Genomic DNA, 27,544 nt, shown 5'->3' on the forward strand with positions numbered 1-27,544 from the left:
CCTCCGTAAACACAATATCAAGTGTGTTTTCTGTCCATCCAACAAGATCGGGGGACTGCTGGGGAGTGTCAAAGACGACCTGGGATTACGAAAACCAGGGATTTACAATATACCTTGTCAATGTGGCATGTCCTACATTGGCCAGACGACCAGAACTGTGGAGATCAGGTGCAAAGAACATCAGAGGCACACTAGATTAAGACAGGTGACTAAGTCAGCCATTGCTGAACACTGTCTAGAACTAGATCATGCCATGAAGTATGAGGATACCAAGATTCTAGCACAAACACCCAGATTTTGGGACAGTATTATAAGAGAATCGATAGAAATTAAAATGGCTGACGATCTTATGAACCGTGACACAGGGTACCAACTAAGCAGAGCATGGGATCCGGCTCTGGAATTGTTAAAGGAGCAACGGGGCCAGCTGCAACACTACACAAACAGAAGAACCAGAGACATTGAGATGGAAAACGAGCCCCTGACGGACTGCCAGGCGCACCAGACCGAAGATGGAACGCCCAGAAGTGGGACTGGTGGGCGCGGACCGCAGAGGGGACATCTAGAGCCGCAGCGGACGAAAAACGGAGCGGCAACGCTCAAACAGGTCGTGGTGAGCGGGCGCGGACCGCAGGGGGAACGCTTGGTACCCCAGACCGTAGATGAAACCCCCAGGAGCGGGTTTGGTGGGCGCGGACCGCAGAGGGAACACGTAGAACCGCAGCGGACCGAAAACGGAGCAGCCGCGCTCCAGCAGGTCGCAGGGAATGGGCGCGGTCCACAGAGGAAGCGCCTGCAGCCGTTGGTGGAGGGGGAAGGCCATAGGCATAAATACTGGACCAGGTCCACTCGAGGAGCAGTCTCAGGTAGCACCTGATGAAGGTTACGAGCTACGTGACCGAAATATCGTGCAAGTACGACGCTGATATCTGGCAGAACACCCGACAACCCAAGATGTCATTAGATCGCCGGGAAAGCCTGAAGAGTTACAAAATTCAAGCTTTCGCAACAAACTGTTGCCTCATCAGGAATGAGGGGAGGAGAGGGAAAGACGAAAGGATGTGGGTTTTAAGGGAGAGGGTAAGGAGTCATTCCAATCCCGGGAGCGGAAAGACTTGCCTTAGGGGGAAAAAAGGACGGGTATACACTCGCGCGCGCGCGCGCGCGCACACACACACACACACACACATCCATCCACACATATGGTATATGTGTTTGTGTGTGTGCCTGTCGACCTGCCAGCACTTTCATTTGGTAAGTCACATCATCTTTGTTTTTAGATATATTTTTCCTACGTGATATTCATTGTAAATATTTATTGGTACTCTTGTTCTTCTGACATGTTCTACACCCTGAAGGATCTCCTCACTATGGGTCATTGGAAATGAAAAGTGCAACTATTCTAATCTCATCTAGCATCCATCATAGAGTTCCATGCCTTCTTGCAGGCTTTTGGAATTGCTGGGCTGGGCTACCAGAGTGGAGGCACAGCAAATGCACAAAGAATGCTACATTTTCCATTCAGTATTTCCTGAAAATGAAAACAAAAATTTTGTGTGTCTATTGACTAACCTACTTCCTGGAAACGAAGGGAAAACATTGCTTGCACATATCCACATGCGCTCTCTCTCTCTCTCTCTCTCTCTCTCTCTCTCTCTCTCTCTCTCTCTCTCTCACACCAACCATGTGAATGCTATCTAATATTTTTATTTACGAAGAGAATGCATTATGCTTTTTTGCCTGTTGCTTTATTAAAGGTTTATTTGCAACTTTTTTTATACTGAAAACTAATTTGATCATTTTTTTAATGTTCTGTTTGCTACGGCCCGTCTTGTGTTAACAAACAGGATAGTAGGCTCTGCTGATTACACCAATTTATTACTTTATTAAAGCAAGAAGGTATAAGAAATACATTATGAAGTTGTTAGTAATGATAAAACTTAACGATGTTCATTTGATGGTGTGTCCCATTTCATTCAGCTGTCGCGAAGAAAAACCATCCATCCTGTAACATAAGATTTTATTGAAAATGGCAGGTTTTTTATTTTATATATATAAAAATTAATGTAAAGTTTAATGCTTTGTAATCGGATATCTTTGGTGTTATATATTCACCTCAACTCTGGGTCTCAACTAATATTTATGGCCCAAAAAAATTTATGGGTTGTAATGGCTCTTTGCAGAGGTACAGCATGAAATTAACATAGTGTTAATATATTTTAATTTTTTTCTGCTTGAGGAAAGTCCATTTTTTCAAAGGAAATCTGTATTGTTCAAAATTAAGTGGGTGGTTAACTGGAAAGGTGTACATTTCAGCTTCAGACACTTTACCTTGACAATCTTTCAGGAGTGGTGTATAAGCTTAGCAGACCCATCCAATTTATTCTTACTTTAATGAAGGTACAACTACTCTGTGGTATCAGCAGAAGAATATACATCAAGATTGTGCACGGACTGTTGCAACATAGAAAATAGAAACTTGAGTTCAGAGATTTTCTTTCCAAATTTACATCTTACTGATTTTCAGCCTTCAGCCTGACAGTGAGTTGTTACTTTATCCCTGTGTAGTAGTTCGTGCTGTGTAACATGGAGGCACCTACACTGTAGAATTTTATGTCTCTTTGTTGAATTAAGTACTTTGTGAAGTGAAGTGAACTGAATAACTTGCATTTGGGAAAATTAAGCCTTCCGAGCATGTAGTATACCATATGCAACTGCTCTGAACAGGAATTGTGAGGTTTTGTGAATATTATCACTTTGTGTGGATAGCTGGAACACCTTGGTGTGTAATGTACCAACGGCAACCTGGAGATCAAGATGGTCACATAAGGATATTTACAAAGGTACTACCCTTGATGTGTGGAATTTGGGACAAGGGCCACGTTAATATGGCACAGGGTGTTACTTAGTTTGGACAGGCAACAGAAGACTGCTTGTAAATATGCTGGGAATATACTATAATGGTTTTCTTTACGTTGTGGCATGTAAGGTATCGCCCATGGGAGGTAATTTGATGTAGTTATTAAAAAGTGAAGATGAGATTGGGTGCTAACAATGTGTGCTCTTAGTATTCTTTATTTGACATCGTACACTGAATATTAGAGATCAGTTAGCAAAATAACTCTTAATCTACACATTGACAGGTGTCCATTTTCAGTTAAACTACTAATGGATCTTCCCAATAAAATTCCTTGTTTGCTGTTGACTATATTACTATCTCCATTTGAACTGTTAGAAATGCACTCCTTAATTCATATCATTGCAAATGTAACTTGCTTAAATGCACTAGGTAAAAACATTGACACTCATTTTTCATGCCATGTTTACCTGGAAATATTCTGTATTGTCTCCTGGTGTGATTTTATGGTCCAGTTATTTGAAAGAAAGGTGAACATAATTAAAGTTTACTAAGCTGTCATAGGAACCGAAATACTTTCATGAAGTACGAGGTGCATTCAAGTTCTAAGGCCTCCGATTTTTTTCGAATTAACTACTCACCTGAAATCGATGAAACTGGCGTTACTTCTCGACGTAATCGCCCTGCAGACTTACACATTTTTCACAACGCTGACGCCATGATTCCATGGCAGCGGCGAAGGCTTCTTTAGGAGTCTGTTTTGACCACTGGAAAATCGCTGAGGCAATAGCACCACGGCTGGTGAATGTGCGGCCACGGAGAGTGTCTTTCATTGTTGGAAAAAGCCAAAAGCCACTAGGAGCCAGGTCAGGTGAGTAGGGAGCATGAGGAATCACTTCAAATTTGTTATCACGAAGAAACTGTTGCGTAACGTTAGCTCGATGTGCGGGTGCGTAGTCTTGGTGAAACAGCACACGCGCAGCCCTTCCCGGACGTTTTTGTTGCAGTGCAGGAAGGAATTTGCTCTTCAAAACATTTTCGTAGGATGCACCTGTTACCGTAGTGCCCTTTGGAACGCAATGGGTAAGGATTACGCACTCGCTGTCCCAGATCATGGACACCATCATTTTTTCAGCACTGGCGGTTACCCGAAATTTTTTTGGTGGCGGTGAATCTGTGTGCTTCCATTGAGCTGACTGGCGCTTTGTTTCTGGATTGAAAAATGGCATCCACGTCTCGTCCATTGTCACAACCGATGAAAAGAAAGTCCCATTCATGCTGTCATTCCGCATCAACATTGCTTGGCAACATGCCACATGGGCAGCCATGTGCTCGTCCGTCAGCATTCGTGGCAACCACCTGGATGACACTTTTCGCATTTTCAGGTCGTCATGCAGGATTGTGTGCACAGAACCCACAGAAATGCCAACTCTGGAGGCGATCTGTTCAACAGTCATTCGGCGATCCCCCAAAACAATTCTCTCCACTTTCTCGATCATGTTGTCAGACCGGCTTGTGCGAGCCCGGGGTTGTTTCGGTTTGTTGTCACACGATGTTCTGCCTTCATTAAACTGTCGCACCCACGAACGCACTTTCAACACATCCATAACTCCATCAACACATGTCTCCTTCAACTGTCGATGAATTTCAATTGGTTTCAAACCACGCAAATTCAGAAAACGAATGATAGAACGCTGTTCAAGTAAGGAAAACGTCGCCATTTTAAGTATTTAAAACAGTTCTCATTCTCGCTGCTGGCGGTAAAATTCCATCTGCCGTACGCTGCTGCCATCTCTGGGACGTATTGACAATGAACGCGGCCTCATTTTAAAACAATGCACTTGTTTCTATCTCTTTCGAGTCCGGAGAAAAAAAATCAGAGGCCTTAGAACTTGAATGCACCTCGTGTGTTGTAACCATAATGGATTGCAGTAACCACATTGATATACATATGAATTGGCTACAAAGGCTTACATCAAAACAAAGACTCAAATCTGAATTTTCTGGTTTTCATGAGCACCCTCTGTACAATTACTGGTCAAGCTCACCTCACAGGAATTTATGGCTGGCCAGCACACATGCCTGGGTCATCCAGTGATAGTGCTACTGCTTAAGTAAAAAAGGGGATCTGTATCCAAGGCCTCATTCCACCCACAAATTCTCAGTTCTCACTTTTGATGCTTTCCACATTTTCATAATAGTCCAGTATGTACTTCCTCACAAAAGACATGGTGGAAATTTGAAGTGAAATATTCATTCTGCCCCGCAAAGAAAAAAGAATGAAAGTTTTTGTTACAAGTAATGTCAAATAACATTACATCTCATAAATCAACTGACCTGTTGTAACTTCATCAATAGTTGCTAGTATTGATTTGTTAGTATTGTGTGTTCTTGAGTATTTAACATCCAAAGCAAAACGAGAAAATTTGAACAGTGTTGGTGGAGACTAAATGTCCTCTGTTTGCATATTGCTAGAGGCTTGTAGCATTTTCAGATTTGACAGTTGCTAGGGTTATTGTTTCCATCCACAGCCTGTGGTCCCTATTGACTGAATTTGTTATACTTCTAAAAGTAAAAAAATCTGAACTCTTGTTCTTGTAAGTTTGTTATTATCATAAATACTATATAAGATAAGAAATCATTTTACAGATTTGTATGGTTTTCTTAGGAACTGTTTCCATAAAATTGCTACGTAGTTGTATGTGTCTGTGATGTCTGCAAAACATTAGTCTCCATGAGTTTGTGTCTGTAGTTATTCAGCTACAATGAATATCCAGAATGAAGAAACGTATTGTGAAGCTGTCTGTTGATGAAAATAGTTATTTAGCAAAGGAAGAAACAGTTGAAATATGGATAACAAAGTAGATTCAAGAAACTCTCTCTTATTGACAAATATTTCAAAACTTTGATTCTTACATTAAATTAAATCCACTGTTGACAAACTTTTTGTTCATGCATTATTAAGTGTTCTGCAATGTAGTACAACAGTGATCATATCGAAAAGAGTAATGTCTTGCCAGGCATGTTTTGGTGCTATCCTATGAAAGAAAAATGTGCAAAATTGCACTAAAAACCTAATACGGTCCAAACGTCAGGTTTGAACAAATAGAGGCACTTCATTGCATCTCTGATTAATTTCTTCCCTCTGTAGCAGAGCAGTCTGATAGTCACATGGAGAACCCAGATTCTATAGTTGGTAGTGCCGTAATTTTTCTATGTTGTGTATGTTGAAACGATGTCCATATATCCTTGTGAATGTTACTGAAATGATGATTGGTGGCGAAATAGTGTGTCTGGTTTCATAAGCCAACATTAACAACTTTGAATAATGTTAATTTGTACATTTCTTCTTCTAAATCCGTCAAATTGAGTAGATACATCTAGGTGGATGCAGGCTGATAAAATGCTGTTATGGGACAAGTAAAAAGAAAGGAGTGAGTGGCTATACAGTATTTTTCACAATTGCTATTGCAGACTTCTAGGGTTTGTAGAGGGGACTTAAAAGATAAAGTTTTAATAAGAAAGTCATGTCCATAATTAATATCATTTAAATGTAAAATAAGTTTGAATGATGGATCAGTTTCAAATTTTCTGCTTCATGTTATGCACACAGCAGAAACAACAAATTCTAACCTGTGCACTCCACAGGATGTAGTCGCTATGGCAGTTCTTTTCCCAATTGCACAAGGTGTATCTATGACATCTGCGTATGTACACACGGTCACAAACTGTGTAATGTGCTGAACAGTTGCATTTGTTGCTGGCAAAACTTGTGCAAGGAGATCTTCAGGCTGTATAGGAGTCTCGTACAAAGGCTCTTTATATGGCCCCGCAAGTAAAATTGAAATTAGTTAACTCTGGCAATTTTGACATATCCACACTATATGTTTGGTTGAGATGTTTGTGGAGGCCATGAGCAAAATGTGCAAATCACTGTCATTTTCGAACCACATTTGCTGGTGAGATGACAGTGACATATCGTCCACTAACTCCACTAGTACTGCTTGCGGGAATGCGTACCATGAAGTTGAAGATTTGAAAGTGATCAGATGCTCAAACTTGTTTTATATTCAAATGGTACATTTCCAGACATGTTCCATATCAAAACTTCATCTGCTAAGTTCCTTGTACAATCCATAGTGGCCTGTACTATGAAATACCCTGTAAAGGCAAATATTGGTGTTAAGTCACAGGCCCTACAATTCAGTGAATATTGTATTAACAGTATTTCTGAATACAGTGCCGCAGTTGATCAGGAGAAATGAAAGTTGTAGTACTGACAGTTTACAGACCATTGCAGGAAATATCATCAGGCAGTGTGAATGTCTGGAAGAATGTGAATCTGCTGTTAAGTGTACACCATGTGTGTTATTTGTTGCCAGTTGCAAATCTAATGTTACTTTAATTGTTATTGAAAGGACTACAGTTAAAGACACACAAATAATTTGTGTGTAGACTTGGTCTGCTTGCAGAGAATTCAGAACAGGACTGCATATGCTAGTGTCATCATGTCCGAAGGTTCACTTGAGGCATAAAGAAGTCGAAAATCCATATAAATTCAGAATTTAAAAAAATGTATTTTGTTAACAACTCATACAAATTACCTAGATTCAGTAACCCGTGTTTCTGTTAGATGCATGAATAGTAGCGCTGCAGTTTTGCCTTGAAAATGGCAGGGTGTGCTCCTGTCCAAATATTGGTGGTTGTTGGTGATGTCACCTGGTCACTTTTCCATAAGTTATTTGAACATTGTATATGCTGGGACAAACTAAGGTCTCATGTTGTAAATATGTTTCTGCTCTTATAACAACACATTATTTTATCCATAACACATTAAGTCCAGAGGGTAGTAGAATTTGACCAATGTTGCAGCAGGCAATGTGGATTTGAGAACAGTCCACAGATCACAGATATTTGTGCCCCACAAAGGAATCTTCACGATAATTAAGTTTTGGATACTAACAACTCTATGTTTAAAGTATGCCAGGATTTCCTTAATCCTCACTACAGTAGAATTAAGGGGTCTCGCCTCAAATGTTAGCAACCACCTTTTGCAGTGTTATTGCAGCGAACTTATGTTTTACTACAAAGAGAGAGGAAATTCAGCTGTAGCCATCATTATAAACAAGATAATTAAATGTACTGTGGAACCTGTCTATAACAACATTCAAACTATGTCCTTATAAACAAGTGTTGTTGTAACCGAGATTTGTATTTTCAGTCTGTTACGGTGACAAATGGAAAAGAACAAATTTATTTAGCCTTGATTTATTTTGCGTATAGTAACCACTCTTCAGCTTACATGGCTACAGTATATAGAGCAGTATGTTGAGTACTTGCCAAACTTCTTTGCGTAGGAGTGACGTAATCAGTCATTTTACTCTGCTGTCTATTTGCTCAGTACATGCTTTCTAAATTTCGTTAATTATTTCATTTGACATTTCACTGCTCCCTCCCTTAGCTTCATAGAAAATGTTCACAATTCTAATAGCTTGTAAAGTGTCACTCACATTAGGTAAAGGCACTTTATTTCTTTCTTCTTCCTATTCTTCATCTCCTCACTCATTTAATGGTCACTGCGGCACTGATTCTTCACTTCATTTGCAATTTTGTATTCAGTTTGCACTTCATTTGTAACAAGGTCATCTATTGTTGCATACACTTCATAGTCACACTGATTGAGAATATCTCAGTGGATTTCTGGCAACAATGCAGATAGTGGCAGATCATCATTGTAGTCAAACTTATCTTCAGTTTTGGCAGCATTTTTTCCTTCACTTGTGATTCCTATATGACAGAATATTTCTTTGTGGTTTGGGCTGTGACCCTGCTCCAAACTTTATAGAATAATCCTGCTTTTTCTCAATGCATTGTGTCAATTTCACTAATGTAGAGCTTATGATAATGGCATTTCAGGCTCCTAATTACTCTTTGGTCCACAGGCTGCAGTGGGCTTGCTATATTTGCAGAAAAAAAGACAAGCTTAATATTCTCCAGAGAAGAGAGTATAGAATGTGCTGCACAGTTGTCAACGAGAACCAGTATCTTCCTTTTCTGACTTCAAAGTGTGTGATCCTAAAACCTTATTTGCGTTTCAAAGAGTTCGGAGCTCATCCTGGACTTATTGGCACTGTAATACGCTGGCAGATTTTTTTCACCCTTAAAACAACTAGGATTTTTGGATTTACTAATCACAAGCAAATTTTCTTCTCTATTCTATATGAATTACCACACATGGTAGTAAGCCATAGTTGGATTGTTTCAGTATTCATAATGTTGACTTCACCACTCACTTTGCCAAAAGTAATGCCACGACATTTGAATTTGTCAATCCAGCCACTGTTGCACTCAGATTCCTCTGTTTTAATTTCTTGGCAAATTCTTATGCTTTCACCATAAGGAGATGTCCACTAATGGATACATTGATTCTTCTGTTGCTTGAACTATTTGAGCAGTGCTTCATCCATGTTACTATGTTCAGCTTTTTATAACCGCTTAATTTTAGTTCCATTTTGTTCAAACACACTAACAATTTTATGTTCTTCCAAATCATTTGGACTGTGGAATTTACGAGACCAAATTGACTATATATGTTGACCTTTTTAGCTCCATTCTTGATTTCATGAATCACTTTCACTTTTTCTTTAATAACAAATTATTATGCAAAATGATATTGTGTGCTATTGACGCGCTCTGTGATTGTCAACACTATCAATGTATGAATGCGGTAGGTAACAAAGAGATGAGGAGTCTATACTACACCTATTGTTGATGGAAGGGCAGAGAGAATAGTACGTCAGGTTGCCTTATAACAACAACAGATTTCCTTCTGCAACACACCGATTCTTGGAAAATCTTGTTGCTGACTGAGGCTGAAAATGATTTTATGTACAAGGTACACGCATATATATATATATATATTTTTCATGTTGAGATAGGATGAGAAGTATGTTCCTTATGAGGAATATGGCCCAACCACAGAAATCATGACATTATAGCTGAGTTGTTGTTATAAGTATTCTGAATACTGAAGGGACCTCGGGTAGAATAGAAAGAAATTTTGAAAATGTCTAAAACATATTTTGTGCAAATCATTCAATTGTGCACCAAGATGCTAACTATCTGATGCTGAGACAGGAGACTTATTCAAAGAGTTACAGAAGATGATATGTGACACCAAATTGCACTACAAACGATAATGAGATTTAATGTGAAACTAAGGCACTTCAGAAATGAAGAATGTTATACATTTGTGAAATTTTCTGAGAAAAGCATTTCCTTAACACATTCATCCTGAATAAAACAATTGTAAAATTATGTTGAATTGAACTAAAAATGAAATTACCATGTTCTGTGAAATAAAGATAATATTCAGGATGTGAGTATCCTAAAACATGTTTGTATTAAAAGTGATCACACTCATTACATCCACAGTTCACATACACGCAAAGCTAGAAAGGAACAGACGTATCAGGCAGGAAGTGTGATATGTAGATTACCACAAGTTATTGAACAATTTGGAGATATATACCAGATTAAATGAAGCAATCCTTTCGTCATATTGTTAAATGCAGGTTATATGGGCATAGACCAAAGAGACAATTATTTATCATAGGTGCCTAAGGAACCAGCAAAAGATGGTGCAGATAGAAGAAAGCAAAAAGGAAGAAAGTGGAACAACATGGCTGTAGTAAAAAGGTGAGAATTTCAAGCAAACGGTAATAGGAATGTGACAGAATATGCCAAATTACTCAAAATTCTTTAGAAATACCTTCGAGAGAATGTGACAGGATACAGTGGAAATTTAATAAGAGAACACACTTTAAAACAATAGGCCTATGAAGAAAACAAAACAGAAACTTCTGTTGGATTAACATAATAGTTCATAAGTTAGGATAGAACAGTACCAACAGAGAGAATGGTACAAACGCGTGTAAAAGTTTGTATAGTTCAAGAGATAAATTAGAAACATGGATAGTTAATAAACACTTTCTAGCGATGATGCTAAATGAAGTGTACAGTGCCATTTGATGTATATAGGAAGGAAAGGTACTCTGAGATGGTGTGTCAGTAGGAATGATTAAGGCAAAAGGAACCGTAGTACAAAAGAAACTTTCAAAATTATTTTCAGAATGACTGTGAAGGGGGAGAATTCCCTAACATGGGAACAGTGCTGTGTACTTACTCCATTATACAAGAAAGGTGACATCCAGGACAACAAAACTATAAACTTAACAGCATCTCCTTAGTGTAAAAGATATTCACTGATGTCATTACCAACTGAACTAAAAATGAAACTTTAATTTTAATCAGGCTAAGAATCAAGCTGAATTCAGAATAGGTTATTGGACTGGGGTGCTTTGCGAGTTCTTGTGTAGGTGTAGATGTGGATGTTAGGCTGGGCTTGGCAGTGAGTATTAATTACCACTTTGTCTGGAATTTGTGTATTTTGAGGAGCAATACCTGTACTACCACCAATTGAGAAACTATACATTGATATACTTGATGTTAGTTTAATGGAGAAAGTAAAAATTATTGCCATACCTTCTATTACATTCCACTAGAATATTAAGAAATTCCGAAGTTAAAGGTGATTCAGTGTTACCACCTGACTGTCAGTTTTGATTATGTTAAGTTCCAAAGATCAGGAGGGCCAGAGGACATCATATTAACTCCTTCCTATTCATTTACCACAGTACATGGCATGGAGATAATTCGAGGCAGCCACTGCTAGTATGGTAGTGAAGCATCATCATGTTGAAACCACACCCTGCAGATATCGCGTGCATCCAGTGAGACGTTAGTCACATTTCAGTACTGCATGTTATGATGACTGATACTTCCATTTTAGTATATATCATGTTGCAGTTCAACAATAGTGTAGGATTTTCCATATTGTATAAGATCCATTAACATTACCCACTACCAGAAAGAATGACTATTGTACTCCCAATATAATTTTGTGCGCAACAAATGGAAACCAGTAATTGTGCTGTATCTTTATAACAGAAGTCTGGCTATCCTTGGGCTCTCGTCTGTGTCTAAATGCTAATGTGTGTTGTGTCAAACAGCAGTCATCACAACCTCTTAATTATGATTATACTTGACTGGATGGTGTCTAATAGGCTGTCCCCTCAGTGACACATTTTCAGACAGATGTCATTCCACTCTACTAAACGTATCGCTTGGTTGTTATCTGTTCAGATAAAGTTTGTCGTACAGACATTGTGTTCTGATACACTTTGTCATAGAGCAGTATTAAATACATTCTGAGACAGTGAATAATGTATGTACTGTGATAAGTCAGGAATTGGAGTAGCAAAGATACACACCTACCTGCAATAACATGTGCTCTGGATTTGAACTTGCCTACACATATCCTGCCCACTGTCTCAAATGAGCCAAGAAAGATCTATTATTGATTGGACTGTTTCCTCCATATACAGAATTTGGTTCTGATCTGTGTGTGCACCACCTGTTGTAGCAGCATGTTTTTCATATCAGTGATCACTTTGTGGGTTCATACAGATTCCAGACATCAAGCTATTGTGACAATAATGATTTCTTCTCTTTCGTAGTCTGAAAAGCACCCACATTTCGTTTGTGTTATCCCAGGCAATATTGTGAGACCAATTGTACTGAAAAATACAGAGCGCCTGAAACAGGGAAGAGGATTATGGGACAATCCTATATATAAATGACATTATTAAAGAGAGGGTGGGAATCACTTGCAGTGTGTTTTTAACTGTGTACAGGAAAGTTTCATTATTCAGTACTGCAGTGAAATTTAAAACAAGTATAACAGAATGTTCACCTGGTCCAGTGAAGTGCTCCTTCCTTTGAATATTGACAAATGCTTGATAATACAAGTAGATGGAACAGTTCATCAACTTCTGAATAAAGTGATAATTATCTACCACTAATGTGCAATTAAATACTCTGGAGTAATTTTACCAAGTGATGAGGAGTGACAGATACACAATGAGCAGTAGGAAACGAAGTAGCCGATTAAGATTTACTGGGAAAATGCTGCAGCTACTAATCTCTTGGTTCATTTATTCTTCAGTAATGCTTACACACTTAGGAGAATTCACTATGTCAAAATCAGGGGGTAGGTAAAAGATTTCAGCCAGTGTATTATAGAGGTGCCCAGGGACCCTGAAACCAAAACCTTTAGAAGAAATGTCATTCTTCTCACAAAAAACTACTGAGACAATTTCAGAAACTGGTGTTTCAATATCTCCATTAAATACATGTAGTGAGTCCCTAAGAGTAAGTGAAGATTAAGATACATAAGATTGGTTTTTTCCCCACACTCTGCTTGTAAACAAAATAGGAAGAGGGAGTTACTTAATTATAGATTATATTATTTTATACTTAGAACAGTTTAAAAATTGATGTAGGGTTTGGCATGCCTAAGAATTGCACTTCAGTAACTTTTCAGATAGCTTGTACTTCGGCACAGGTGTAAAAATTTCTACTAGGTTTCCTGGGCTAAAGCTTAAAAGGGGGGTTTGGAATTTAACTTTGGCTGTCCTTTCTCTGGACATCCATGGTCCAGATCTGTGTTAGCTGTCTTCAGTACCAGTTATGGTCTGTTTAATGTAATCATCTAAGAATAATCATGTTTAAATGGAAACAAAGTACCTGTTGTTGTTTCAGCCTCATGATCAGGCACCAGGAAAGACAGCATGGAACCTGTAGTGTCACGATGTGCTGCGTTGTATGTGAATGTCCCAACAGGCAGTATTGTGTCTCAGTCTCTCCGTTCATTGTCAACGAACAAAAGAGCATTTCCGTCAGTGTCTTTATTATAACACCCCAGGAGACCATTAGTCTGTGCCTGGTAGGCAGTTGTCATTCTGTGGACAGTGTTGGATTGTGAGATTACAGTCTTGATTGAAACACTTCTCCACAATCAGATATCGCTACATGTGGGGCAATGCACTGCAAAATTGTGTCTTCTACAAGAAACAACCTGATTTTTGGAGCATTGGAAATCTGTATAGCTTATCGAGAAAATAATGGTTGAAGGAGTGAGTAACACAATCTGGTTATTCCCATTTGTAGACTTGGAAAATCTTCCCAAGAGGTTAATTCCAATCCCGTGAAATGGAGGAACTGAAGGAGGAATTGGTACCAGATTTTCTGGGATTGCCTGAAGCACAGGCTTTCTGTAGAGTGGCTTACATGATGTCTGACACTTGGGTGGAGACTTGGCCAGTGATACATGCTTAGGATACTAAGTGGACCTTAGTGCTACAGACATAGCCATACAGTTCCATGGGTAAAATTCACACAATTTTATTTACAATACAGTACAATGCTTCACATGCATACAGCATATACATTGCACACACATCTGCCTCCCCCCATCTCTCTGTCCATCTCCTCCACTTAACCCCCTCTCTTTCCACTTCCTCCACCCACCCTCCTCTCTTTTCACTTCCTCCACCTCCCTTCACTTTTTCTATGTTGTCCTTCTCCTACTTCTCTGTGGGTCTCATCCACCCCTATCTCTTTTCATCTCCTCCTTCTTCCTCCTCCTCCATCTATGTCCGTCTGTTGTTTGCTCTTCCTCACCACCTCTGTCGATCTCCTCCCCCCCTTTCTCCCCCCCCCCCCCTCCCCCTTTTCCTCTTCCTCTCTGCCCTCTGTCTTTTTGATCCTCTCCGTCTGCTCCCCCATCTCTCTGTCTTCGCTGGGTAGTGACTGTAACCACTATACCATACTGTACAATGCACAACTTGCAGCAAAATTTCTATGGTGCTGTTCCCCACACCCCTGAAACATCTATCCTTTCTGAATGGTGTGTGTAATATTGTCAGTGTATTTGATATGTTTTAACTACACTGAAAATGAAATTTGTGAACAGTGCTTGCATGACTCACTTAAGTTTGTAGATTTAGCAACAATTAAATAATGAATTGCTTTTGGCCTCCTATCAGCGACCAGTACTAAAACTTTTTTTTTATCTTTTGTGTTTGCGAAAAATGTAAAATGTTAAGGAATATATTTTGTTAGTTGATTGGGATGGTTCTCCAAGCAAGTCAAGACAATACCAAATCACTTGAGTCACTATGGTTATGGTATTAAATCTATCCCCGGGTTGGTAACAGCTTTACTTTCTTGATCAGGCAAACCAAAGATTTGAAAAAATCAGCTTTAATTTTCGTATTGTGGTGATTACCAAGAGTGAACAGCCTTTGCTTCCTCAGCATTTATCGAATTTTGTTGCTAAACCACAGTGGGTCTTTCCCGTCCTTAATTCATTTACTATGCATATAGTTGTCCAGAGCACCTATCTTCTAAGAGAAATTGCAGGGTCAGTATCGCTTCACGTGTTCCTGCATTTCTCTGGAACCCAGGCTGAACTTCCTTGAGGTCAGCTTCTACCAGTTTTTTCCATTCTTCTGTAAATAATTTGTATAGTATTTTGCAGTCATGACCAATGACAATGCACATGTGTGGTTGTTCATGTAGATACGTGAATTTTCTGTGTAGCTAAAAATACCACTTATGCTTACCACCTTTTTAAAATTATGTACTGGCTGTTGCAATACAAATGAAATATTACTATGATTGATAGACTATGTGAGTTTTGGCTGTGTCCATAGGTGACGGCCACTGTTGCATGACTTTGTGGGATTCCTCAACTCAGAGGCAGCCAGTTCAAATTTTTGTGTTGTAAAAAATTTAAACAGTCATTATTTAACGGAAAATGGTGGAAAGATGTGGTGGCATAAAAGTCTTGATCACAAGGCTTTGCACCAGTATCACGTATTAAATTCCGAACATTCTCCACAGTGTGTCATGGATTGAGGGCACTCTCTTATTACCAAGAGTGAACATCCTTTGCGTCCTGAGCGTTTAACGAATTTTGTTGCTAAACCACAGTGGGTCTTTCCCATCCTTAATTCATTTAGTTTTCTGAGATGTGTCAAAAGTGCTTTGGAAAACTCCAGAATGAAATTTTCACCCTGCAGTGGAGTTTGCAGTGCTGTGAAACTTACTAGCAGCTTAAAACTGTGTGCCAGACAGAGACTCAAACGTGGTGCCCTTTGCCTTTCGTGCCCATTCGCTGTACCAACTGAGCACTTGCCTGGAAAATGTAAAGGTCCCGAGTTGCGAGTCTCGGTCTGGTGTACAGTTTTAATCTGCCAGGAAGTTTTACATTGTAAGACTGTCTGTCTGCCCCCCCCTCCCCCCCCTTCAGTGAATCCATAGACATCTCAGTGTATATTAGATATGTTAAAGTCACCTCCAACCTGTATCGCATGTTTTGGGATCTGCGCACTACCAACTGTAGACCTTTGAATGACCCTACAACTGCCACGGCAGACTCGAGTGGCTGGTAAAAACATCCAGCAATTAACTTGGTCTCACCTAGACTTGTTGTAAGTGACCAGATAACTTCGCTGTTGCACTCAGTTTCAACCTAAATACAGACAATATTTTTGTCAATCACAACGAACACTCCCTCTCCTATAGCGTCTAAACTGTCCTTCCCATTAACATTCCATGACTCGCTAAATATCTCAGAGCTTTCTACCTTGGTTTGTAGTCAGCTCTCAGTCCCAAGAATAATTTGAGCATGGGAACTTTGCTGGAGGTCAAGTAAATTCAGGAACTGGGTTAAGAATACTTCAGCAATTTACTGATAATATTTGGCAATTGAAGTGTCTTTACTCTGAACACAGTTTTGAGTCCAGATCTGTGGATCCATTGGCGAGTGTTAATTGAAGTACCTCAAACTACCACCTGGCCCAAAAAACTCCCATGTGCACTCCACAAGTACTCTGTCAGCAAAATAGCTGTCTAGAAATCTGCAGCCAGGACCATCACAGAGTTGATGAAGCTTTTGGTTTGAGACCCTTCTCTCAGCTCTAAACCAAAGGATCCCAGTCAACTCTGGGAACAGTGTTGCAGATTTCAAACTCTGCTTGCACACTGTGTGTGAGGGCATAAGCGTTTACCACCTCCACCAGCCACAATGTGAGCCTTCAGATCAGCTACATTTGTAATTGGAGCAGTGAACACAGAGTGTTATAGATAACCTAAAGCCAGAAGTTGTAAAGATTCAGATCAGATGATCTAGATGGCCAGAATGTAGGCAAATGCCAGCATAAAATTCTTGAATTTCCAAAATGCCTCTGCAGCGTATGCTTCTCTGCCTGTACAATGTGCATAGAAAGCACCATCTCAAATGAAAATGATCCTACCCACACACCCACACTGTTGAAGTGTTGAGTTGACGTTCGTGCACAAGACTCTCATAGTGTTTACCAGTGACGGTACAAGTAACAGGACCTGTAAGATCTGTCTCCTCAAAAAATTTGGCCCTATGATAAACAGTGCCTTCAGCCTGCCCCACTCGTTACCTTTGCAGAATGAAATGGTACCAGTTGATGTGCAAACAGATTGTCCATTGTCTGCATTCTGCCATTCTGTTTACTGACATGTCGTTGGAAGTGGAAATAGGCTTTGTCTGTCCACGAAATGTTCCACGGCCATTCATTGTCAGCTTACATGCAAGCAAGAAATTATAGAGCAAACGTTTGTCTTACTGGCAGGTCAGCTTGAAGGAAATCCTGAACTTGGGTAATTTTGTATGAATGGCAATTAGGATGTTTTGTAAAATTTTATGCACCATACTCACAGGCATGTCTTCCAGACCCTTGGCAGTCACCGAATCAGTGCCATTTTTCATACCCTTGAGTGTCCGTAACTTCTGCAGAGCTGCTGGTGCACAGTCACTGTTTTTGTAAAAGAGCTTTACCATCAGTGCATCATCCTGCATTGAGACAGTAATGCTGAGTATCTGAGACACAAACTGAGGAACAGCTCTGCTCCCCTCGTCTTTTATATTGCATATTCTGCTGATTACAGCGCCATTTAGTAATGAAATATGTCTTTCTTTTTTGTAATGCTTCCCCCCTCTTCGATAATATTCCGTTCAAATTTTGATGTGATTCGGGGCGGTGTTTCATTTCTTTTACTATGTTTTGAAACTGGAACTATAATTTTAATCACCATGTATGTACATAATTCAGAGAAGCATGTATTGAGGGAAAGTATCAATATTTCACAGGTTGTGAAGCAGCCATTGAGATCAAGCATGTTGTTCTCATAAACTGTCCCCAAGAACCAGCTGCAAAAGAGCAAGTAGTAGTTTTAGTAGTACTTATCATTGTGCCCAAAAATGCAGAACATCCTACCCACAACCTTTTCCACCTTTCCTAAAGTGGTATTCCTTTGCCCACCCAGTCTACACAATATCCTAGTCCATCCGTATGCTCACTCCCAACCTCTTGACACAAGATTTGTTCCCTGTGGAAGACCCATGTGCAAGACTTGTACACTACGTCCACCCAGCACATTATACTGCAGTCCCACTGCAGGCTTATCCTATAGTATTAGAGACAGGGCCACATGTGAAAGCAGTCAAGTCAGGTATCAGTTTTGCTGCAATTTACTGTACGGTATAGCATTTTGTATGGACATGAGCACCACCCAGCTCTGGATGTGAGTGGATGGCTCCTAAAACTGTGGCCAAGAGCAGGGTTGACCATCCAGTGGCAGAACACACAGTAACTGCAACAAACTTGACTTGAAATGGCTGCTTCACAGTTCACACCATCTGGATCTTTTCCCCAGTACCAGATTCTCTGAGTCATATAGAAGGGATTTAGCCTCAGAACCAATCCTTTGATCTTGTAAGCCTCTTGTTCTCTGTTTCCTCTGTGTGTGGCCCAAGACACCAACATCCATTATCTTGCACTCCCCCTCCCAGTCCACTCCTTCATGCACAACTCCCCCTGCCAGACAAACTCAACATTGTCACATCCTGGTACCTCTCCCTTCCACTTCTCAGCTGCCATTATCCAGCCTTCCCTCTCGCTCTTCAGCAGATCGTTCCTATCACCCACTCCAGTCAACATAGGCCCTTAGTAGAACTGCAGAAGGACTCATCCACAAGCACTAGGTAACCTTACTTGGCAGGAGAAACCCTCTTCAGTGGTTTGAGGTGCATCCAGTAAGTTCTGATTGTGTTCAGTGATGGCATGAGTAGTCGGTTAGAAATGTGCAAGAATAAAGAGCAGGTAACTGCAGTTTCAGTCTTGTGACGGTAGTGGTCACTGCACAGTGCTAGGATGCAATGGCCAACTGTGAGTTTGGTGCAGTTATCTGATTTTTGCAAACTCTGAAGCAGTCTCCTGCAGGGATCCATTGCCATCTGTGACATGTGTATAGACACGACATTATGAGCGACAGTATGATCAGACAATGGTGCAGGCAATTTGCTGAAGGTTGAACCCTTATTCATGATGAAGACCGGTGTGACCAACTGTCTGTGGTGACACCATAACTGATGGAAAATGTGGGACAAGAAATTTTTCAGAACCCAACACTTCACAATTTCAAAACTCTCTCATCAGTGTCCCCAGATGTCTCAATTGCTGTTGCTTGCCTGTGAAAGGCAAAGGTCCCGAGTTAGAGTCTCGGCCCAGCGCACAGTTTTTATCTGCCACACTCTGTGCAGAGTGAAAATTTCATTCTGTTAGTGTAGTTACTGTTGCTGATATGTGAATAAATGAAATTGTAGTTTGTGGCTATCCCTGTATCACAAATTAAAGCTAACTCTCAGATTACCACTGCTGTAAACTGCATAATGTGTAAAATTGTAGTAACCTTTGTGGAATTTGAGACCTTATAAAACTTTAACACATTCATCAGCTGTAAATAAAAAAAAAAGGGACAAAGTGGTTCAGAGCCGACTGAAAAACGTGAAAAATACAGTTGGATGACTACCAAGAGATAACTGGGTCGCATTGTCCCAGGGTATTGGAGGAAGTTAACCTCTCAGTTGTTCCTCTGATCTTTGGATTGTCTTCTGTTTAATTTCTTTTAGGACTGCCATTTCATTTCTCTCCCATTGGGTAATAATTATTTGTAAGTTTATAATAGTTCCTTGTCATGGAAAGGCAAACAGTGAAAGAAGAAAGTTTTACAGACACCAAAGAAAATGAAATGCCACACTGTATTCTGATCCAGTAGAGAGAAAAAGTGCTGGTGAAGAGTGAGAAATCAGATGACAATATTCAAGTAACTTAAGTGGTGTAATGAGTACCCAGGTCCCTAGTGTTATGTTCCATAAAATGTTCAGCCATGGGATATCGAATGTCACTGGTGTTTGTGGTTGTTCATTTGGAGTACAGTGCTCTGTTACTAGAATCCTTTCCTGTGCTTTGTACCCCACTTACTCCAAACATTTCTTGTTACTTTTCCTCTCTTCTAGCACATTTATCAGTCACTTCTTCCTCTTTTATACCTCACACTTCCTGTAAGAAAGAACATAGTTATCTCTGGCCCAGGTTGTGTGATATTAGTATCCATCAGTACTAAACAGAATGTCCCTTTTGTTTTTTGAAGCTGGTAAGTAGACATTCCTTTTCCTGTCAAATGTGTTAATTCATACATCATTATTTATGAGTCAAAGTTTGCATGATCTTCTCCACGACTGCTTGTATCTGTGTAACAAAAAAAAGCACATTTGCAAGAAAGTATGTATGGTCTGTGTCAAATCTCTTCAGTTGCTATTTCTTCTCTTTGTAGTGCATAGTTTGTGTTTCACAGTCAGTGGCTGTTGGTAAATGATAATGGAACACTTAAAAAAACGCTGTAGTGAAGTTACATATTTTGATTTTCTGCTTCAAATTCCTTCTGTTGTCTGTCATTTCTACATGTTTTACATGTTCTTTGTACCCACAATACGGATTTGTACAGTTGTTCCTAGCTTTATCATTTCATTCATTCATATTGTGGAAAGGGCACATAGTAAAACTGATTGTTTTATAATTTTATCACTGGTATGTTGTAAGCTTTTGAAATAAGTTTTTCTGAGCTTGATATGTACTAAACAATATGCATTAATTCTTAATTGTGTTATCAGATTCCCTGTCATTCTTATGTGGCTTTTACATTACACACACAGAACTTCACATTTCTATCATTCAAAATATTTAAACAAGTCTATAATGGCACAGACAACTTGTAGTAGGAAGAAAACAGGTTTGCAAGGTTCTGTTACATTAATGTAAAGGCTTATAATATCTATGTGTGTTACTATCATGTTATGTAACTTACTATTACTTTAATGATTTAAATTACTGCTACACGTTTGCAGTCCTGAACTACGTTGCATTAAGAATTTACCATGTTGCAGAAACCAAAATTAATGGTTGGAAAATCTGATTTACTGAAGAAACAAAAATATGCATCACATGATAGAGATATTTTGAAAAAGAAAAGAAAACGAGCTATTGATTTAATAAAGAGGAAGTCACCAACAGTGAAAGAATTATTAAAAGAAAAGAGAGAGTATCTGGAGCCTACAGTTCCTCCAGGTATGAAGTCATTTTATGTTTGGATAACTTTTCCATAAACCTAAACAGAATGTGTAATCTCATTTTTTACTTTGGTCTTGCAATAAGAGTTTTTATCGCGGAATATTATTTTCCGTCATTACTAGTTAGTCTTGTAGCTTTGAAGCAACTTTTGTAAATTGTAACCTCAAAATTTAACATCCAGGGTTTCAGTTTGAAATTGAAACAAAGCTGAATTTTCAGTTCCAGAACCTGAAACAGAACCGAAACCCACAGTTCCAGAGATAAAGAAAGCTGAACCAAGAAATGTCGTTGTCGACTCTAAACAGCTGGTTGTGGAACCAAAGAAGCCCAGTGTATTGTCAGCTCCTAAGGTGCAGTCCAACACAATAACTGACGTAATAGAGTCAGTTGTAAGTGCGGCACGCGGTGACGATGAAGTAAGTAAAGACAGTGCTAGCTCAGTATCCAGGTCTGCTTCAGCATCTGTAATGTCAAGTGATTCAGATGCCAGTCAGGATGTCGAAGCAGACCTTGCTTGTGCCGAGACAGACATTATAGATAAGGACAAGGAGGAGCAAAAAGAAAAGACTGAAGAAAAATTACCAGAGAACTTATCTGAAGACATGAAGGAACTTGTAGGAGATCTGAAGATTGCTGCCCTCACTGCTGATGGAAAGTGCAAATTTTTCTCTGCAGAAGTAAATCAGATGGTTTTAAGGTAAGAAGTTTACTTGATACATCCATTGTGATCGAAAAGACCCTTCTTTGTGCTGAGAGCTATCAGTTTTATAATTTGGTCCTTAACTAAACAAAGTGTCCCTCTTTGCAGCCAAATCACATTATGTGCATGGCATGGAGGACAACATTTTACTGATCTTTACTTTCTCACTCTTTGTTGTACTGAAAGTACAGTTGTAATCATTCCTGTGCTTGCTATATAGCAAGGCATATTGCTGTTGTTCAACTAGATTTGTCAAGCAATAGTCTAAAAAAAAAAAATCCTAAGTGTTATTAAATGAAATTACAGTTGTAATTGAAAATACTGTATTTTAGATATAAGAGCGCAGCATAGTTGGAGAATTTCATCTGTGGCTTAATAATGTGTATTTCTTGTATAGATATGACGGGCTGCATAGATCTATGTGGATCTGAAGATAATCGAGTATTGAGCAAAACAAGTCTTCATAAAAATAAATATGCAGTTGAGATGGTCAAGAAAAGTATTAATTTAAAATACATGATTTAATCCTTCCCATTGTGGATGAAATTGTATTAATCAAATACATTTGAATATTATGCTCCCAGAATACACTAAAAAAAGGGAATGGGGGGTGGGGTGGGGAGTGCACCATGAAGAGTTACCCAAATGATATAGAAATTGGTAGATTTGCTGTAAATTTACAGACAAACAAACGATTATAATTTCAGAAAAATTGGATGATTTATTAAAGAGAGAAAGCCTCTTAAATTGGGCAAGCAGTATGGTGTTGGTCCACCTCTGGTTCTTAGGCAAGCAGTTACTTGGCACGCCACTGATTGATAGACTTGTCGGATGTCCTCCTTGAGAGATATTGCGCCAACTTCTGTCCAATTGGTGCCTTAGATTGTCAAAATACGGAGCTGGTTGGAGAACCGTGCTCATAATGATCCAAACATCCAAGCGTGGAGACAAGCAGTAGACACTCGCACCATATGTAGGTGGACATTCTCTTGCTGAAATGTAAGCCTAGGATGTCCTGTCATGGAGGGCAACAAAACATGGTCTAGAATATCACCTACATACCACTTTGCTTTAAGGGTGCTGGGACTGAAGAGAATTTGGGCTGTTTAATATCGCTTTGGGAGGGGAAATATGCAAGTTGAAAGAGCTGAACATATCAGTGTGTATTTATAAATAAAGTTATTCTTCAACACAAATGTCAGTTTCAGCAAATCAGTACTTGCTTAAAATCGTCTGATTGTACATTGTATGCCCTTATCCTTCCTCTCATGTTTGATCTGACCTACTCAGCCAATTATAAGCAGAAATACAATTTAACATAGGCCCCAAAATGCAGTGCGACTTGGCGTTTTTCACATATTCAGTCAATATCAGTGGTGAAAGAAGTAATGTAATCTTAATTATTTTCAGCCATAATGGCCATGTTTGTGCACTGTGACTGTGTGGGATAATTATTTATTTCAAGTTTCTGCTACCAGTCACTTCTTATTTTATGCTTAAACTAACATAACGCAACGCGTTTCGAACATGTTCTGTTCATCTTCAGGCGTTTATACATACATACATACAGAGAAATGTTACTCAAAAATAAACAGTCTTAAACTAGATTAATCTAGAACACTTTGTCCATTGTTTTTTACTGTAGCTGCTGGTGTGGCATTTGGGGGGAAGGAGGGGGGCCAGTGTATGGCTATAAATCGAAATCAGTGATGTCTTCTGGTTTTCTTCCTTGTGGTTGACTATGTATATCACAGCAATTTTATCATCTTGCTGCTTCACTTGCATCACTGGTGTAATGGCGGAGCTGTTGATTGACATTACACTATTGCACGTCAGTGACAAAATATAATGTGCAATAGTGTAACGTCAATCAACAGCTCCGCCATTACACCAGTGATTCAAGTGAAGCAGCTAGATGATGAAATTGCTGTGACATACACAGTCAACCACAAGGAAGAAAACCAGCAGAAGACATCGCTGATTTCTATTTATAGCCATACACTGCCCCCCTCCTTCCCCCCCAAATGCCACACCAGCAGCTACAGTAAAAAACAATGGAAAAAGACTTCTAGATTAATTTAGTTTAAGACTGTTTATTTTTAAGTAACATTTCTCTGTATGTATGTATGTATGTATGTATGTACGTATAAACGCCTGAAGATGAACAGAACATGTTCGAAACGCATTGCATTATGTTAGATTAAGCACAAAATAAAAAGTGACTGGTAGCAGAAACTAGGAATAAATAAGTAATGTAATCTAGTGCAGTCTCCATCCAAACAGGTCTGAGAAGTCCCTAACAGTACTGACCAACCGTCGTGTCATCCTCGGGCATCTCTGGATGGGGATATGGAGAGACACGTGGTCACCATACAGCTCTCCTGGCCGTTGTCAGTTTTCACAACGAGAGCCATTAGTTCTCAATCAAGTAGCTCCTCAATGGGCCTCACAGGGGCTGAGTGTGCCCCGCTTGCCAAGAGTGGTCGGCAGACCAGATGGTCACCCATCCAAGTGCTAGCCAAGCCTGACAGCGCTTAACTTTGGTGGTCTGACGGAAACCATTGTTACTGCTGCGGCAAGGACGTTGGCCAAAAGAAGTAATAAATAATGGAAAAAGTTTCTGTGGCCAACTAATAATCAAACCCAGCGGACATTACTTTATGGAGAAATCGTGATTGCTGTATTGGTTTAAAAAATGTATTTCCAGGTATATACATATTTATATTCTTATATCATATATAATGTAAGAATATAAATACAATTATGTGCGTAAGTAAAAATTATTTTGACAAAGTATATATAGTTCCTTGTAGGGATCACACGGTGAAATTGTTGAGGCCTGTCCAACATCTGGAAGCACTAGGAGTGGTATTCTCGAAGGTTTGCCTTGCATTGTTAGGGGTAGACTGGAGTCTAGCTCATTGCCAGAGGTTATATGTACTCTCCACACTAAATGTCCGCAGGGGGTGTTCTCTATAGCTCCGCCATCATTTCTTGAAATAGTTGTTCACTGCAACTTGGGAATACATGATCCGTTGAAGCTTTCTCATTTCTTTCATTTTTATGAATTTCAGTGGCTTCGCTGAACAAACTGGTATGGTAGCTCTTCTCTACAGCCAGAACTTGTTTGATGGCGAATTTTGTTGCTTAGTCATCTCAAATGGTATGTTTCCCGCCACTACAGTTTCCTCCACCTGTCCGAATCTGCAGAACTGTTTTTGATCAATACTCCTGGTCCTGATGGTTTATTTGATCACTCCAAAGTAGACTGAGCCACTTGTACACACTATGCAGCATACTCTGAACATTGCAAATGAGTCCCTTTTGTCCCTTGCACATCTGAGAGTTTGATCTTGGTCAGTTTGTATACAGTCTTTATGCTGTGTTTGCGCAATGTATTAGATTTAGAGTAACTATTCATTCCATAGGCCCACAAAAGAGGGGATCCACCTGGGTGTGGACCATGTCAGATAAACACATTACAGAAATGTAATTAGAAAAACTTGAGTTTCATTAATTTTAATGATCCTCAGTCAATAAACAGTAAAATTATGTACATGAATTAAAATTAAGCTTCTAATATTTACAGGTTTAATACTTACATCTGCTTTCATTAAATCCATCATTCACACAGTAGCTAGTTACTTGGCTATTACAACCATGTATTGTCAAAAATTAAAGTAAATTATTCATTTCAATGATCCTCAGTTAAGAATGGTCAGATTATGTATAAGATTTAAAATTAAACTTCCACTATTTACAGACTTAAGACTTACATCTGCTTTCCATACATCCATCATTCACATAGTAGGTAGTTACTCGGCTGTTACAACCAAGTATTGTCAAAAATTAAAGGATAATAAATTTTCATTAAAATAGTCTACTGCACTTGTTGAGAAATTCATGTATGGAATAGGAGTTGGCCACCAAAAATTCTTTTAAATTTTGTTTAAATTGTGCCTTGTCTGAAACTAAGCTCTTAATGGTTGCTGGTAACTTACTGAAAATATGCGTTGCTGAATACTGGACTCCTTTCTGGGCAAGAGTAAGTGATTTTAAATCTTTATGTATATTGTTCTTATTCATAGTATTGATACTGTGTACTAAGCAGTTAGTTGGAAAAAGAGATGTATTATTTACAACAAACTTCATTAAGGAATAAATATACTGAGAAGCTGTGGTTAGTATGCCCAATTCTTTGAATAGGTTTCGACATAATGTTCTTGGATTTACACTACACATTACTCTTATTGTATGCTTCTGTACTCTAAAACTTTTTCTCGATTTGTGGAGTTACCCCAAAATATGATACCATATGACTTAATGGAGTAAAAATAAGCAAAATATGCCAGTTTTTTTAATATTTATACCTCCTATGCCTGACATCATTCGCATTGCAAACACAGACTTGTTTAGGCACTTCAGCAGTTCATTAGTATGTCGCTCCCAACTGAATTTATTATCAAGTTGTAATCCCAAGAATTTTACACTCTCAACTTCTCCTATTTCCATGTTGTCATATTTTATACACACACTAGAAGGAAATTTCTTGGAAGCTCTGAGCTGCATATAGTGGGTCTTTTCAAAGTTTAATAACAGTGAACTGGCAATGAACCACTTACTAATGTCAAGTAAAAATTTGATTTGCTGCCCTTTCTAAATTTATATTTGATTTACTATTTATTGCAATGTTTGTATCATCTGCAAATAAGACAAACTCGGCGTCTGGTAATGTAACAGATGACAGGTCATTAACATACACAAGAAAAGGTAATGGACCTAGTATGGAACCTTGGGGAACACAACATGTAATTTCTTCCCAGTCAGATGATGTCTGATTGCCTACTGCTGAAGTGTTACGTAATGACACCCTTCGTTTTCTATTGGTAAGATATGACTGAAACCACTTTGCAGCACTACCAGTGATGCCATAATATTTTAATTTTCTTTAAAGAATGCTGTGATTCACACAGTCAAAAGTCTTTGACAGGTCACAGAATATGCCAGTTGCCTCTAATTTGTTGTCTAATGAATTAAGGACATTTTCACTGTTAGTGTAAATAGCCTTCTCAATATCAGAACCCTTAAGAAAACCAAACTGTGACTTTGACAGAAAGTTATTTTCACTAAGGTGCTCAAGTAGACACTTGAACATAACCTTTTCAAAGATTTTTGAAAAAGCTGGCAAAGGTGAGATCGGTCGGTAATTTGACGGCATTTCTTTGTCCCCTTTCTTGTGGAGAAGTATAACTTAAGCATATTTAAGCCAGTCTGGGAATGTTCCTGTGATAAGTGTTTGATTACACAAATAACTTGAGATATGACTAAGCTCACATGAACACTCTTTTATTAACTTTGTTGATATGTTATCAAAACCACTAGGATGCTTTGATTTCAAGGACTTTATGATCGATACTATTTCTTTGAGTGAAGTAAGTATCAATTCCATTTCACTGAGATTGCTTGTGTGCACTGGTCTCAGATATTCCATTGCATTATTTACTGAACCTGACAACACCATGCTATCAGTAACAGAGACAAAATACTTGTTTAAATGGTTTGCAATACAACATGTGT

General features: G+C 39.0%; 1 protein-coding gene across 1 annotated transcript in view; it reads left to right on the plus strand.

The window, feature by feature from the left end:
* Nucleotides 1-27,544, plus strand: part of LOC126199195 (ubinuclein-1) — a 370,199-nt gene that overhangs the window by 177,570 nt on the left and 165,085 nt on the right. The window contains exons 6-7 of the mRNA XM_049935975.1: nt 21,084-21,264; nt 21,487-21,964. Of these exons, the coding sequence (XP_049791932.1) occupies nt 21,084-21,264; nt 21,487-21,964 (659 nt within the window). The remainder of the gene's footprint in view (nt 1-21,083; nt 21,265-21,486; nt 21,965-27,544) is intronic.

The sequence above is a fragment of the Schistocerca nitens genome, chromosome 8 (assembly GCF_023898315.1).
Source record: "Schistocerca nitens isolate TAMUIC-IGC-003100 chromosome 8, iqSchNite1.1, whole genome shotgun sequence".
Classification (NCBI taxonomy): domain Eukaryota; kingdom Metazoa; phylum Arthropoda; class Insecta; order Orthoptera; family Acrididae; genus Schistocerca; species Schistocerca nitens.